This window comes from Sinocyclocheilus anshuiensis, unplaced genomic scaffold, assembly GCF_001515605.1.
Source record: "Sinocyclocheilus anshuiensis isolate Anshui unplaced genomic scaffold, SAMN03320099.WGS_v1.1 scaffold1133, whole genome shotgun sequence".
Classification (NCBI taxonomy): domain Eukaryota; kingdom Metazoa; phylum Chordata; class Actinopteri; order Cypriniformes; family Cyprinidae; genus Sinocyclocheilus; species Sinocyclocheilus anshuiensis.
This window is the reverse complement of record NW_015555792.1, coordinates 351,078-364,180: the sequence shown is the minus strand read 5'-3', so window position 1 is coordinate 364,180 and position 13,103 is coordinate 351,078. Positions and strand designations below refer to the sequence as shown.

General features: G+C 36.8%; 2 protein-coding genes across 5 annotated transcripts in view; one reads left to right on the top strand and one right to left on the bottom strand.

The window, feature by feature from the left end:
* Positions 1–10,152, top strand: part of LOC107674885 (ras-related GTP-binding protein A-like) — an 11,465-nt gene extending 1,313 nt beyond the window's left edge. For all 3 annotated transcript variants that reach the window (XM_016469028.1, XM_016469030.1, XM_016469029.1), the window contains exons 3-11: positions 169–268; positions 2,213–2,279; positions 2,367–2,589; positions 3,681–3,776; positions 3,870–3,992; positions 4,853–4,944; positions 5,024–5,139; positions 7,911–8,030; positions 9,386–10,152. In XM_016469028.1, coding sequence (XP_016324514.1) covers positions 169–268; positions 2,213–2,279; positions 2,367–2,589; positions 3,681–3,776; positions 3,870–3,992; positions 4,853–4,944; positions 5,024–5,139; positions 7,911–8,014 — 921 coding nt within the window. In that variant the 3' untranslated portion in view covers positions 8,015–8,030; positions 9,386–10,152. The remainder of the gene's footprint in view (positions 1–168; positions 269–2,212; positions 2,280–2,366; positions 2,590–3,680; positions 3,777–3,869; positions 3,993–4,852; positions 4,945–5,023; positions 5,140–7,910; positions 8,031–9,385) is intronic.
* A 1,438-nt stretch (positions 10,153–11,590) lies between these two features.
* The window catches only part of LOC107674867 (gap junction beta-1 protein-like), a 5,107-nt gene continuing 3,594 nt past the window's right edge, over positions 11,591–13,103 (bottom strand). For both annotated transcript variants that reach the window (XM_016468994.1, XM_016468995.1), the window contains exon 2: positions 11,591–12,922. In XM_016468994.1, coding sequence (XP_016324480.1) covers positions 12,081–12,908 — 828 coding nt within the window. In that variant the 5' untranslated portion in view covers positions 12,909–12,922 and the 3' untranslated portion in view covers positions 11,591–12,080. The remainder of the gene's footprint in view (positions 12,923–13,103) is intronic.

Genomic DNA, 13,103 nt, shown 5'->3' with positions numbered 1-13,103 from the left:
GCACGCGCAATCACGCGCACACACACACACACACACACTCAAACACACACACACACACTCTCTCAAACTCACACACTCTCTCACTCACACACACACACACACTTTGCTTAGATTTCCTCTCCCCTCATGAAGAAGATGGTGCAGAATGACCCTCTGCTCTCTTCGCAGGTGCTGTTGATGGGGAAAAGTGGATCAGGAAAGACCAGTATGAGGTCGATCATATTTGCCAACTACATCGCCAGAGACACTCGCCGCCTGGGAGCCACAAGTATGACATTTGTTTAAGAAATAGTGCACCTAAAAACACAAATCCTGTCGTTTCATTCCAAACCTGCATGACACCTCAAGACACACGACACCAGGCTTCCCAGTGAAACCAGACTCTTTTAATCAGAGCTTCATTTCTGAATTCAACTAAGTACAAATGAGATTTGAGAGCGGAGGAGGAGGGCAAGGTCTCCCAAAAATGTTCCGGTCATATGCTGATAGGCTTTTTTGCTCAAAGAAAATGAATCCTATTTTTAGGACAGTTTTCTGCATTTGCATTTTACTTGATTGTTCTGTTGTTTTTAAAGGGTTAGTTCACCCAAAAATGAAAATTAGGCTGTGTTTTACTCACCCCCGAGGCATCCTAGGTGTATATGACTTTCTTCTTTCAGACGAATCCAGTCGTAGGCCTGTCGCAATAATCAATATATCGACTTATCGCGCAATATATGTACATGACCTCAATAATTTGGTGACGCAATATATCGCCCATTATATTTACTTAAAAATTAATGTCACCGTGTTTTTTACATTCCACTTGCGCCTGTGTCTTTTGCAGCTTCTCGTACATAACGTGGTGTAGTCATCAGGTGCTAGTTCACATTTAAAAAATGCTTCTACAAAAAAAGTTTAATCTGCAGATATGGTTTTGTTTAGGGATCTGTGTCTTTGTGCGTACGGACATCTGACTGCTGAGTAGTGATTGTGTTTTTCAGCAATAGTGTGCATACTTAATACAAGTTTATATTAATTTATATTAAATACTTAATATAAAAGAATACTTAATTTCCATGATCTAAATATTCTTAAAAATTCTTGAAAAGTTTGTTGTCATTTGGAAGTGTGTGGGCCTTCTTGCATTATTATGCTGTTACATTATGATTGTATATTCAGTGGCATAAAATGGTTTATAAAATGACAATAATATTGCTTATCGCAGTTATTTCTGGGGCAATATACCGCACAACAAAAAGTTGTTATCGTGACAGGCCTATCCAGTCAGAGTTATATTAAAAATTGTCTTTGATTTTTCAAGCTGTTTAATGGCAGTCAGCGGGTGTTGCATGCATAAGTCCAAAAGAACTTAAATAAAAATCGCCCATCCATAAAAAAAGTGTCTCACACGGCTCCGGGGGGGTGAACAAAGGCCTCCTGTAGCGAATCAATGCGTTTTTGTAAGAAAAATATACATATTTAAAACGTAATAATCACTTTAATCTAGCTTGCACTCACTGTTGTACTCCGAAGCAGTTCCGGGCGTATGACGTATGAGTTGAAACTTTGCTTCCTTTGCTCCTGTTAACAAACGTAGGTTTTCACGAGACTCACCGGCGCATGCGCAGCGCTGACCTCATACGTCATCCGCCCGGAGCTGCTTCTGTGTACAACTGCTGGCGCAAGCTACATTAAAGTGATTACTACGTTATTATTATTATTATTATTACGTTTTAAATATGTATATTTTTCTTACAAAAACGCATCGATCCGCTACAGAAGGCCTTTGTTCTCCCCCCAGAGCCGTGTGAGACACTTTTTTTTATGGATGGTCGCTTTTTATTTAACTTCTTTTGGACTGATGCATGCAACGATAGAGCTTGAAAGATCGAAGACAATTTTTTTATATAACTCAGACTGGATTCGTCTGAAAGAGGATTCGTCTATACACCTAGGATGCCTCGGGGGTGAGTAAAACACAGCCTAATTATCATTTTTGGGTGAACTAACCCTTTAATGGCTTAAATCACTATTTGGGGTACTTCAATTTTTTACATGTGCTTTATACTTTCATAAGATATAAATAATTTTCCTCCTGTTACAATTGCCTCATTTTTGTATAATTTTCATTAGAGGAGCAGGTGTTACATAAATCATCTTCCATGACACACATTAAAGACAGTTCATATTAATGAGAGGTTGAAATCAGCGGTATTTTCTCCCGTTTCAGTTGATGTGGAGCACTCTCACGTGAGGTTTCTGGGCAATCTGGTGCTGAACCTGTGGGACTGCGGCGGGTGAGTGTGTCCTGTGGGAATGTGTCTCGATAGGTGGCTTCTGGGAAGACACTTTTCTTTTCTCATCTTTAAATGTGAATCGCACAGACAGGACACGTTCATGGAGAACTACTTCACGAGTCAGAGGGACAACATCTTTCGCAATGTGGAGGTGCTGATCTACGTGTTTGATGTGGAGAGCCGCGAGCTGGAGAAGGATATGCATTACTACCAGTCGTGTCTGGAAGCCATCCTGCAGAACTCTCCTGACGCCAAGATCTTCTGCCTGGTGCACAAGATGGACCTGGTGCAGGAGGACCAGAGAGACCTGGTGAGACGCGCCCGCCGGGAATGTCCTCGACTGAGCTCTGCTTGTGTGGAAGCTCACAACATGCCCAAATCAGCTTAATCCTGAAAACCCATAAAACAAGAAAACATCGTTTTTTTAATGTTTCTTAAAGAAGTCTCTTCTGCTCACCGAGCCTGCATTTATTTGATCCAAAATACAGCAAAAACAGTACAATTTAGAAATATTTTTACTGTTTAAAATAACTGCTTTCTATTTTAATATATTTCAAACTGTAATGTATCACATGATCTTCAGAAATCATTCTAATATGCTGATTTGCTGCTCAACAAACATTTATTATTATTATTATGATGAAAACAGCGGAGTATACTTTTTTCAGGATTCTTTGATGAATAGAAATATCAGAAGAACAGCATTTATCTGAAATAGAAATCTTCTGTAACATTATAAATGTCTTTACTCTCACTCTTGATCAATTTAAAGCATCCTTGCTAAATAAAAGTATTAATTTCTATAATTTCTTTCTCAAAAAAATTATACTGACTCCAAGCTTTTGAATGCTAGAGTGTATAATGTTACAAAAGCTTTTTATTTCAGATAAATGCTGTTCTTTGGATCTTTCTATTCATCAAAGAAACCTGAAAAGCATGTACTCAACTGTTTTAAATATTACTAAGACTAATACTAAATGTTTTTTGAGCAGCAAATCATTATATTAGACTGAAAATTCTGAAAATTCAGCTTTGATCACAGAAATAAATTACATTTTAAAATATATTCAAATAGAAATTAAATAGTTAAATTAAATTTTAAATAGTAAAATATTTCACAATATTACTGCTTTTGCTGTATTTTGGATCAAATAAATGCAGGCTTGGTGAACATAAGAGACTTCTTTAAAAAAGAGTAAACAAAAACCGTTCAAAAACCTTTGACTGCTAGTGTATTTATTAACCCTTTTTAGGACCATTATGCTGTTTTCTTTTGTAAGAAAATTATGTTCCACCTTAAAATTCAGAATTACAGAAATGAGTTTGTAAAAGCCTGTCATCAGTGAAACTGCCATTAACAATTAACACTTAATCAATATGAATTATTGGTTTGTGATTTAGATATTTAAAGAGCGTGAGGACGATCTGAAAAGACTGTCTCGCCCGCTGGCCTGCACCTGCTTCAGAACGTCTATTTGGGACGAGACGCTGTATAAAGTGAGACCATGTTGATTTCTCTGCACCGCTCGGTTTAACAGACAGTCAGAAGAGTGACTTAAGTATCGTGTGTGTGTGTGTTTGTGTCTGCAGGCCTGGTCCAGCATCGTCTATCAGCTCATTCCTAACGTACAGCAGCTTGAGTGCAACCTGCGCAACTTCGCTCAGATCATTGAGGCAGACGAAGTCTTGCTTTTTGAAAGAGCTACTTTCCTGGTTCGTACCAAACTGAAACACCATGCTTACACACATGTGACGGCAGATTAGCGCTGCACAGTTTGGTCATGACCTCATGTTGTGATTATTTTGCCATTTGTTTTTTGTTCAGTTTTAAATGTATTTGACTGCAATTTATGACAAAAACAAAATTGCATTCTATGTGTGCACCATGCACACAAACACTTGTTCCAAAGCTTGTAAGTTAGGTTTTATGACTGTTTTCAAAAGAAAAGATATTTCAATATAGTATAGCAAAATTAATAGCCATTTCTTGCAAAGGAAACCTCATTTGTGACCCTGGACCACAAAACCAGTCATAAGGGTCAATTTTTTTGAAACTGAGATTTATACATTATGCATACATAAGTTGAATAAATAATCTTTCCATTGATGTATGGTTTATGATAGGACAATATTTGGCTGAGATACAACTATTTGAAAATCTGGAATCTGAGGGTGCAAAAAAATCTAAATATTGAGAAAATCATCTTTAAAGTTGTTCAAATGAAGTTCTTAGCAATGCATATTACTAAACAAAAATTAAGTTTTGATATATTTACGGTAGGAAATTTACTAAATATCTTCATGGAACATGATCTTTACTTAATATCCTAATGATTTTTGGCATAAAAGAAAAATGTATAATTTTGACCCATACAATGTATTGTTGGCTATTGCTACAAATATACCCCAGCGACTTAAGACTGCTTTTGTGCTCCAGGGACACATATGAAGCACGTTTCGGTTTCAACAACCAGATGCATTCACACATGTCCAGTTTCGTCTGGAATGCGTGCGTCTCAGATAGGTTTGAGCGATCGCTGACATGATTCGACCTGCCTCTCGTGTCTTGTCAGGTGATCTCTCATTATCAGTGTAAGGAGCAGCGAGATGCTCATCGCTTCGAGAAGATCAGTAACATCATCAAGCAGTTCAAGCTGAGCTGCAGGTCAGTCGCACTCCATTCATGCGGTGTTCGGCGCTGAACAGCATCATGGGTAATTCTGACCTTTCTCTCTGTCCCACAGTAAACTGGCCGCCTCTTTCCAGAGCATGGAAGTGCGCAACTCTAACTTCGCTGCCTTCATCGACGTGTTCACGTCCAACACCTACGTCATGGTGATCATGTCAGACCCGTCCATACGTAAGCATCTTTGTTTGATTTCTAGGCTGCAGCAGTGATTATCAGGGTATATCACGAAGAAACGCACTGCTTTATTATTGTGACATTTTCATGATGGTTTACCATTGTTATTTTTTGATTTAGATTTTGTCAAGATTAATCGATAATTAGATTATTTTAGGTAACTTTATTTTAGAGTGTGTAATGCTAGTCACGTGTTCATTAAAGGGATAGTTCACCCAAAAATGAACATTTTCATCATTTACTCATCCTCAGGAGTTTTTTTTCGTCTGTTGAACACAAAAGAAGATATTTTGAGGAATGTTGGTAACCAAAACAGTTGCTGGTAGCTCCCATAGTATGGAAAAATTACTTTGGAAGTCAGAAGAAAGAAACTCCTACAGATTTGGATCGGCATGAGGATGAGTAAATGATGACAAAATTTAAAGTTTTGGCTGAACAGTCCCTTTAAATAAAGGTAATTGATTAATATGTAAGATGGTATTTAAATTGTTGGTATAATGTTTCACTGGTAAGGAAAATGACTGATTTATACACTCTTAAAAATAAAGGTGCTTCACGATGCCATAGAAGAACCTTTTTTGTCTAAATGGTTCCATAAAGAACCTTTAACATCTGAAGAACCTTTCTGATTCACAAAAGCTTCTTTGTGGCGAAAGAAGGTTCTTCAGATTATTAAAAAGGTAAGAAAGAGATGGTTCTTTGACTGAATGGTTCTTTGTGGAACCAAAAATGGTTCTTCTATGGCATCGCTGTGAAGAACCTTTTAACCCCTTAAATGTCACCGTCTCGCCAGTGGGACGCCTAAGTTTATTTTAATATATTACAATTAAATCCTAATCTAATCATGACAAACTATGTATGTTGGAAAGGTCTAAGACTCCTAAATAGATATTTGACCACTGTTCGTTGTTAAAAAATTATGTAGGAACAGTAATAGATTAATTTATGACAAGAGTGCACCTCCAAACATATACATCATAACAGGAGTTCTGACCTTTGTCACAAAAAGTCTTTATTTCGTTGCCTTTTTCTCTATCACGTTTTAGTAATCATCATAAATTATATATATAATTTGAAAGATTAAAACCTTAAAATTCATCCTTGAAAACCATTTTGAAATCGGACATTGCATTACCATGAAAATGGTACTTTAAATCTTTTAGCGGTCTCCTCCCCCTTAGTGGGAGGAGTCATATTTCAAAACGTATTACGGTCTTTTAGAATCAAAACTTTTTATAATCTTGACAAAATACATATCGTTGGAAAGGTCTGAGTCTCAAGATTCCATATTTGTTGGTTATTTTGTGATAGAAGTAATATTGAGAGAGAGATTTAAACATTTGTGACAGAAAAATACATCCAACAAAATTCGGTGGCGTTTGGATGGCACCCGGTGTCTGTTTGTGGTATAACGCCTAAACAAAATTGCATAGAAAGCTCAATTTTTTTTATATCAACTTCAAATTTGGAACACAACTTATTTAAACATATGGCTTTAATTTTATAGCAATTTTGGATTAAAACCTATTTTTTATTTTTTTTATTTATTTTATATAAAGTAAAATAAAAATAGTACAGTACATTTTGACAGTAAAGGAGTTAATAAGTAAATAAGTATTACGGTCTTTTAGAATCAAAACTTTTTATAATCTTGACAAAATACATATCGTTGGAAAGGTCTGAGTCTCAAGATTCCATATTTGTTGGTTATTTTGTGATAGAAGTAATATTGAGAGAGAGATTTAAACATTTGTGACAGAAAAATACATCCAACAAAATTCGGTGGCGTTTGGATGGCACCCGGTGTCTGTTTGTGGTATAACGCCTAAACAAAATTGCATAGAAAGCTCAATTTTTTTTATATCAACTTCAAATTTGGAACACAACTTATTTAAACATATGGCTTTAATTTTATAGCAATTTTGGATTAAAACCTATTTTTTATTTTTTTTATTTATTTTATATAAAGTAAAATAAAAATAGTACAGTACATTTTGACAGTAAAGGAGTTAATAAGTAAATAAGTGAGGACGCTGTGAGAAGTTACACTGGCAGCATACATGGTGTTGGGATTGATGCTGTAATAGCTTTTGTTGTTCCTGGCCTATAGCTGTACAGGACTGATATGAGATCAGACACTGTGGTCCATAAACATTGGAAATATTGTTCAGTCATTACTAGGGATGGAACGATTACCGGTTTCACGATAAATCACGATAAAATGCCCTGACAGTTAGTATTACCGTTTAAAATGTAATTATCATCAAAACCGTGTTTGATTATCGCGCTTTTGAAAATTCGCAGTAAATCCTGTAATATTTATTATTATTATTATTATTATTTTATTCAAATATTGTTTAATTGTGTCTTATTTACTATTAAACGTTTTCAAACTAAACTTGCTTACACTACCATCTTAAATCAAATTTCTATCACTGACGAAAAATATGTTCTTACATTAAAATAGACAACAAAACCGTGATAATATCGATAACCGTGATAACTTTGGTCACTATAATCGTGATATGAAATTTTCATACCGTTACATCCCTAGTCATTACTACTATGCTGGGAATATCCAGCCGTGATCTCTTGCCTCTTTTGCTAAAGCATTCAAATGTGTCAGCTTTCAGAGCCTGTGTTTAACTAGAAACTATCCTTTTAAAACACTTCAAAACACCTCCAGATTCTGTTTCCTCCATCTGCGCTCCAGTAACATTGAAGGAAAGCACATGTGACTGAAGCTAAAGCCTCTCACTCTCTTCCAGCGTCCGCTGCCACCCTCATCAACATCAGGAACGCCAGGAGACACTTCGAGAAGCTGGAGCGTGTGGACGGGCCCAAGCACAGTCTGCACATGCGCATGCGCTAGCCTCGCCGCATACAGCGTGAGTCTACACCAGACCTCACCTAGCGGTGATCTAGCTTAGCTGTCCATCTCTAAATCAGTTTCACATTCACTTCCAACAAAATGCTGGGGGGAAAAGCATTTTAAAACTTAAAGCATTTTTGCATTCTTGCTGTTACAGTGCCTATAAAATGTATAAAAAGTGCTGTCAAATGATTAATCGCGATTAATCGCATCCAAAATAAACGTTTTTGTTTGCATAATATATGTGTGTGTTCTGTGTATATTTATTATGTGTATATATAAACACAAACACATGCATGTATATATTTTGAAAATATTTACATGTCTATATTAGTGCTGTCAAACGATTAATCGCATCCAAAATACGTTTTTTACATAATATGTGTGTGTACTGTGTGTATTTTTATGTATATATATAAACACACACACATACATGTATATATTTAAGAAAAATTTTATGTTTATATATTAAATATATATATAATATAAGAATATAAATGTGTATATACATGTACATACTTTCAAAATATATACATATATGTGTGTGTATTTATATATACATGATAAATATACACAGTAAATTTAAAAACTGCATGTTGTGTTCACTTGTGTTATCTTTGACTAATATTTAAATTTGTTTGATGATCTGAAACATTAAAGTGTGACAAACATGCAAAGAAATCAGGAAGGGGGCCAACACTTTTTCACACCACTGTATATTATGTAAACAAAACTATTATTTTGGATGTGATTAATCGCGATTAATCGTTTGACAGCACTAGCTTTTCATATAATTTATATTATAAATAAATATATTTCATATATAAACAACATATTTTTCTGAAATATATACATGTATGTGTGTGATGAGAATGTTTGGAAATGACATTTATAAATCCAAGGCTTTGTGTTTATAGCAACAGACAGTGCATCCGGAAAGTATTCACAGCGCTTCCACGTTCTGTTATGTTACAGCCTTATTCCAAAATGGATTAAATTCATTATTTTCCTCAGAATTCTGCAAACAATACCCCATAATGACAACGTGAAAGAAGTTTGGGTTGCACTTTGTTACAGTACTTACATTCACTTACAGTGTACTTACCAAAGAAAGTACTGGTATTATAAGGTAACTACATGGGGTAGGTTCAGGGTTAGTACCTAGTTATAGTAATTACTTTAATCATTAAGTACATAGTATGTACATGAGGAACAGGACTGTAAAATAAAGTGCTACCGAAGTTTGTTTGAAAAATGTGGAAAAAGTAAAGCGCTGGGAATAGCTTCCGGATGCACTGTAGTGTTTACACAAGGTGTTTCTCTAGGTTTGCCGCTGTTTTACAGAGCTCTTGATGGTTTTCTTGTTCTCAGGGTGGTGGATGATCCAGAAGATTTCCTCCTGTCTTGCTGACTTCACTCGCATCCAGTGTTTCTGCTGAGAAACTAAGTCACCTTCTGTTAACATGCTTGTTTTCCTCGCTGATGTTGCAAAGGAACAGTAGTTCTTAATCATAAACCACGGGTCGAGGGGTTGAATGTCGTCATGACCCCTTAATATCTGATGTTTGTGCCGTCACAAACGGTGACTACTGAGTTACTGATAGTCAGGAACGCTAGATCATTCTTTCTCTGTGTGTCTGTTATATGAAGCATTATCAGCTTGCTGTACTGTGTTTGCAGATGTTGAAAATGAGAGCAGAAAGCTGTGACTAAAACTGGTCTTTCTAAATTAACAACTTGATCTACAAATTATTGTATTATAAATGTTCTCAATAAATACAGATCGTTCTGTGTCTTTCTGTGCAACAAAACCAGAGTTATGGAGATTATGAAGTTAATGGTTAACTGGTTTATGAGGAGCCCATCTACACCTTTAATGGCTGTAGTGAAAGCAGCCTCTTAATTAGAATAATTAGGTCAATTGCAGAACAAGTTATTTTTCTGTATTTATCATTAGTGTACATATTGATTTATTACGTTTGTCCTGTGTTCAGTTGCAAACATTCCATTCCATAATCCCTCATTTCTTTAATCAAACTTCTCACTTCACCTTCTGTGCCTTCATCAGAAAGTTAAAAAATAAACACATATTTGCTAATAAGTCTGTTATAGGAATACTGTATGTGGGAAGAGTTAGAAAACCAGCAGAACAGGCTAGATGTCTACTGCAGGTTTTGTTGGTTTTTGTCAAAAGTCTAAGGTTTTGGTATTGGATTAGTATGTTTTGATTGGTTTAGAGAGTAACATTAATCCCCTTAATAATTCCGGAGTTTTAAACATTTTATTTTATTAAACATTGGTACTTTAACAGGTTACTTGGGTATTCAGTTGTCCCCAACTTATCATTGAGCGGATCTCCAGTGGTGGGATGAAAACTGTGAAACTGGGTCCATATGGCTCATTCACACAGGTCTTACAATTAGAATTAATAATAATAAAAGAGCCTAGAAGCCAATGCTTTGCACTCTCTCTGCATGAGGAATGACTTCAATGATCATGTCCAAAGTTTCCCTGTTCATGCTCCTGTCGGTCACGTGCTTCAGGACATGCTCAAATGTAATGCTAAAGACCTGCTTGTTCATTGTTTGGCAATGACATAGTCCTGAGTGCTATAAAGATGTGATTTAAAGGTCTACACTCATTTGATCCGTCACTGATAGCAGTCATAAACACTGAAGGGCGTTACTGGCACGAGTAATGTCAATAATGTCCCTTTCCTTATGTGTGGACAGTGCAATATAAAACAACTGCTATCACACATTTCTTTTCAGTATGTGAGGCCTTTAGAAAAGATTTTGAACATTTTATATATATATATATATATATATATATATATATACATAATCTCTACAAACCCCTTTAACTGAAATGGGGGATAAATCATAATTGAAATGCATGGACATACTAAATAAATAAAAATGATTCAAAATTGTATTAAGGTATGTGCAATATAATGAATTTGTTTAATGACAAAGTTGATATTGCAAGCAAGAAAGTTGCATCAATTCAACAAAGTCCTGCAAAGAAAATATTATTTCCCAATCATACTCGAGCAGAACAGCCGGTCAGTATGTGATTGTATGGCTCTTTAAAGGTGCGTTAGATAAAGCTGTGATTGCTAGAACAACTTTACACTGTGAGGACAAACAAGCATTTACAGTCGAATAAATACGATGTGGCCTCAAGTCTGTTTGTTTGGTCTTTTTAACAAATAAGTGCTTGCAAAGATGAAGAAAATGCCCTTTAAACTTCCGTTAGATGTGATGCATCTCACTATAATAAAACTATAAATGAAAAAAAAATTAAACCATTTTAACAAATCATTTACAAGTCAAAGCAAAATGAATAAGATGCTTTACTACATGTAAAGGGGCATTTTGATTAACTTTAAAGCCAGAAAATCATTGCAAATTTGTAGTTCAAACATAAACAAATAAAAAAATGTATTTTATCAATGCAACATTGTTCAGGGGCAATCATACTACACACTATACTGCAAAAAAAAAAAAAAATCCTCAAAATATCAGTTATATCAACAAGTATGGGCAACAGGATATGATGTCATACTCTAGGGCTTCTGTTTCATCCATCCATTTCTCTAAACTAACTTGTCTAATGGATGAGGGTTTCTGTTTTCAATAAATAACATATAATAATACATTAAAAAGGTTAAAACGTACCATCTACTCCACTTTCCACACAGCAAGCCATGCCGCTTTTTATTTTTGTGTTGAGACGAAAGGTCAATTTGTGCTGTATAGACACTCTATCGGTCAAATATTATATGCACAAATATGAACTTCAGCACAGAAGCAAATGACTAACTGTTTACCCTCTCCAGTGTTTGCTTAGTGTGAAACCCAATTATTCCTCTTTTATCTTATCTGCTTTTTAGGACCAGATGGACACTTTTCAAATGTGTAGTATTTGACGGTTCTCCAGCATATTTCCCCCCATGATCACTCCTCACATGTAGAGGGGCCTTTTAAACGATAATGACAGTCGATTAATATGATTACAGACATCCACCTTCCATTAATGACTGATAGTTGGTAGAAACCTCCATCTAGAAAGCAGAGCAGCGCTCGCTCTTATCCGCGGGAGGCTTTCGCCCAGCGTTGAATCTCGGCTTGAACGAATGCTCTGAGATCAGCTGATTTATTTCGTTATGCTTGTAGGTTGCCAGTTTTTGAGCGAGCCAAGGCGCTTTGGGTTCACCCACTGCTCCTTGAAAGTATTTCATACACGCCCGACCGATTAAATACACAACCTCTGCAATGTTCAGCAAGACACAGACTCCAGACACGGCCAGCATGAAGACAGTGAAGACGGTCTTCTCTGTGGGACGCGACACGAAACAGTCCACTGTATTGGGACAGGGGTACGAGTCACACTTCACAAGACGCACCATCTTGATGTCCGGATAGATCAAGTAAAAAATGTACAAGAAAACCAGCTCGAAAACGATGCGGAAGACGATGCTGATCATGTAAGTCCACCACAGAGCACCGGTGATCTTGAACTTCTGACTCTTGATGTTCTCGAAGTCCTTGGCGCTCCCTCGGCCGGAGATCTTGAGGATCTTCTTCTCGATGTGCCGGCGGTGAGCGATGTGCATGGCCACCAGCAGGGCCGGCGTGGACACCAGGATGAGCTGCAGAGCCCAGAGGCGGATGTGGGAGATGGGGAAGAACTGGTCGTAGCACACGCTGTTGCAGCCGGGCTGCTGGGTGTTGCAGGTGAAGCCCGACTTCTCGTCGCCCCACACGCTCTCGGCCGCCACCACCAGCACCATGATCCGGAAGATGAAGATGACCGACAGCCAGATGCGGCCGATGCCTGTCGAGTGCCTGTTCACACCGCTGATCACCGCGTAAAACGACACCCAGTTCATGCTGGACTCGAGGACTGCAGGGGAAGCAAAGCACAAGGAGTGTTCTTGACAAGTTCAACTCTGCATTAAGTCTTGTTTACCGGTCAGGTTTGTGTAGGGTGTCCTTGTTACAGTGTAACTATTCATTTAAGTACTGAGTAATATTAATTAACTACATGTACTTACTATATGTGACCCTGGAGCACAAAACCAGTC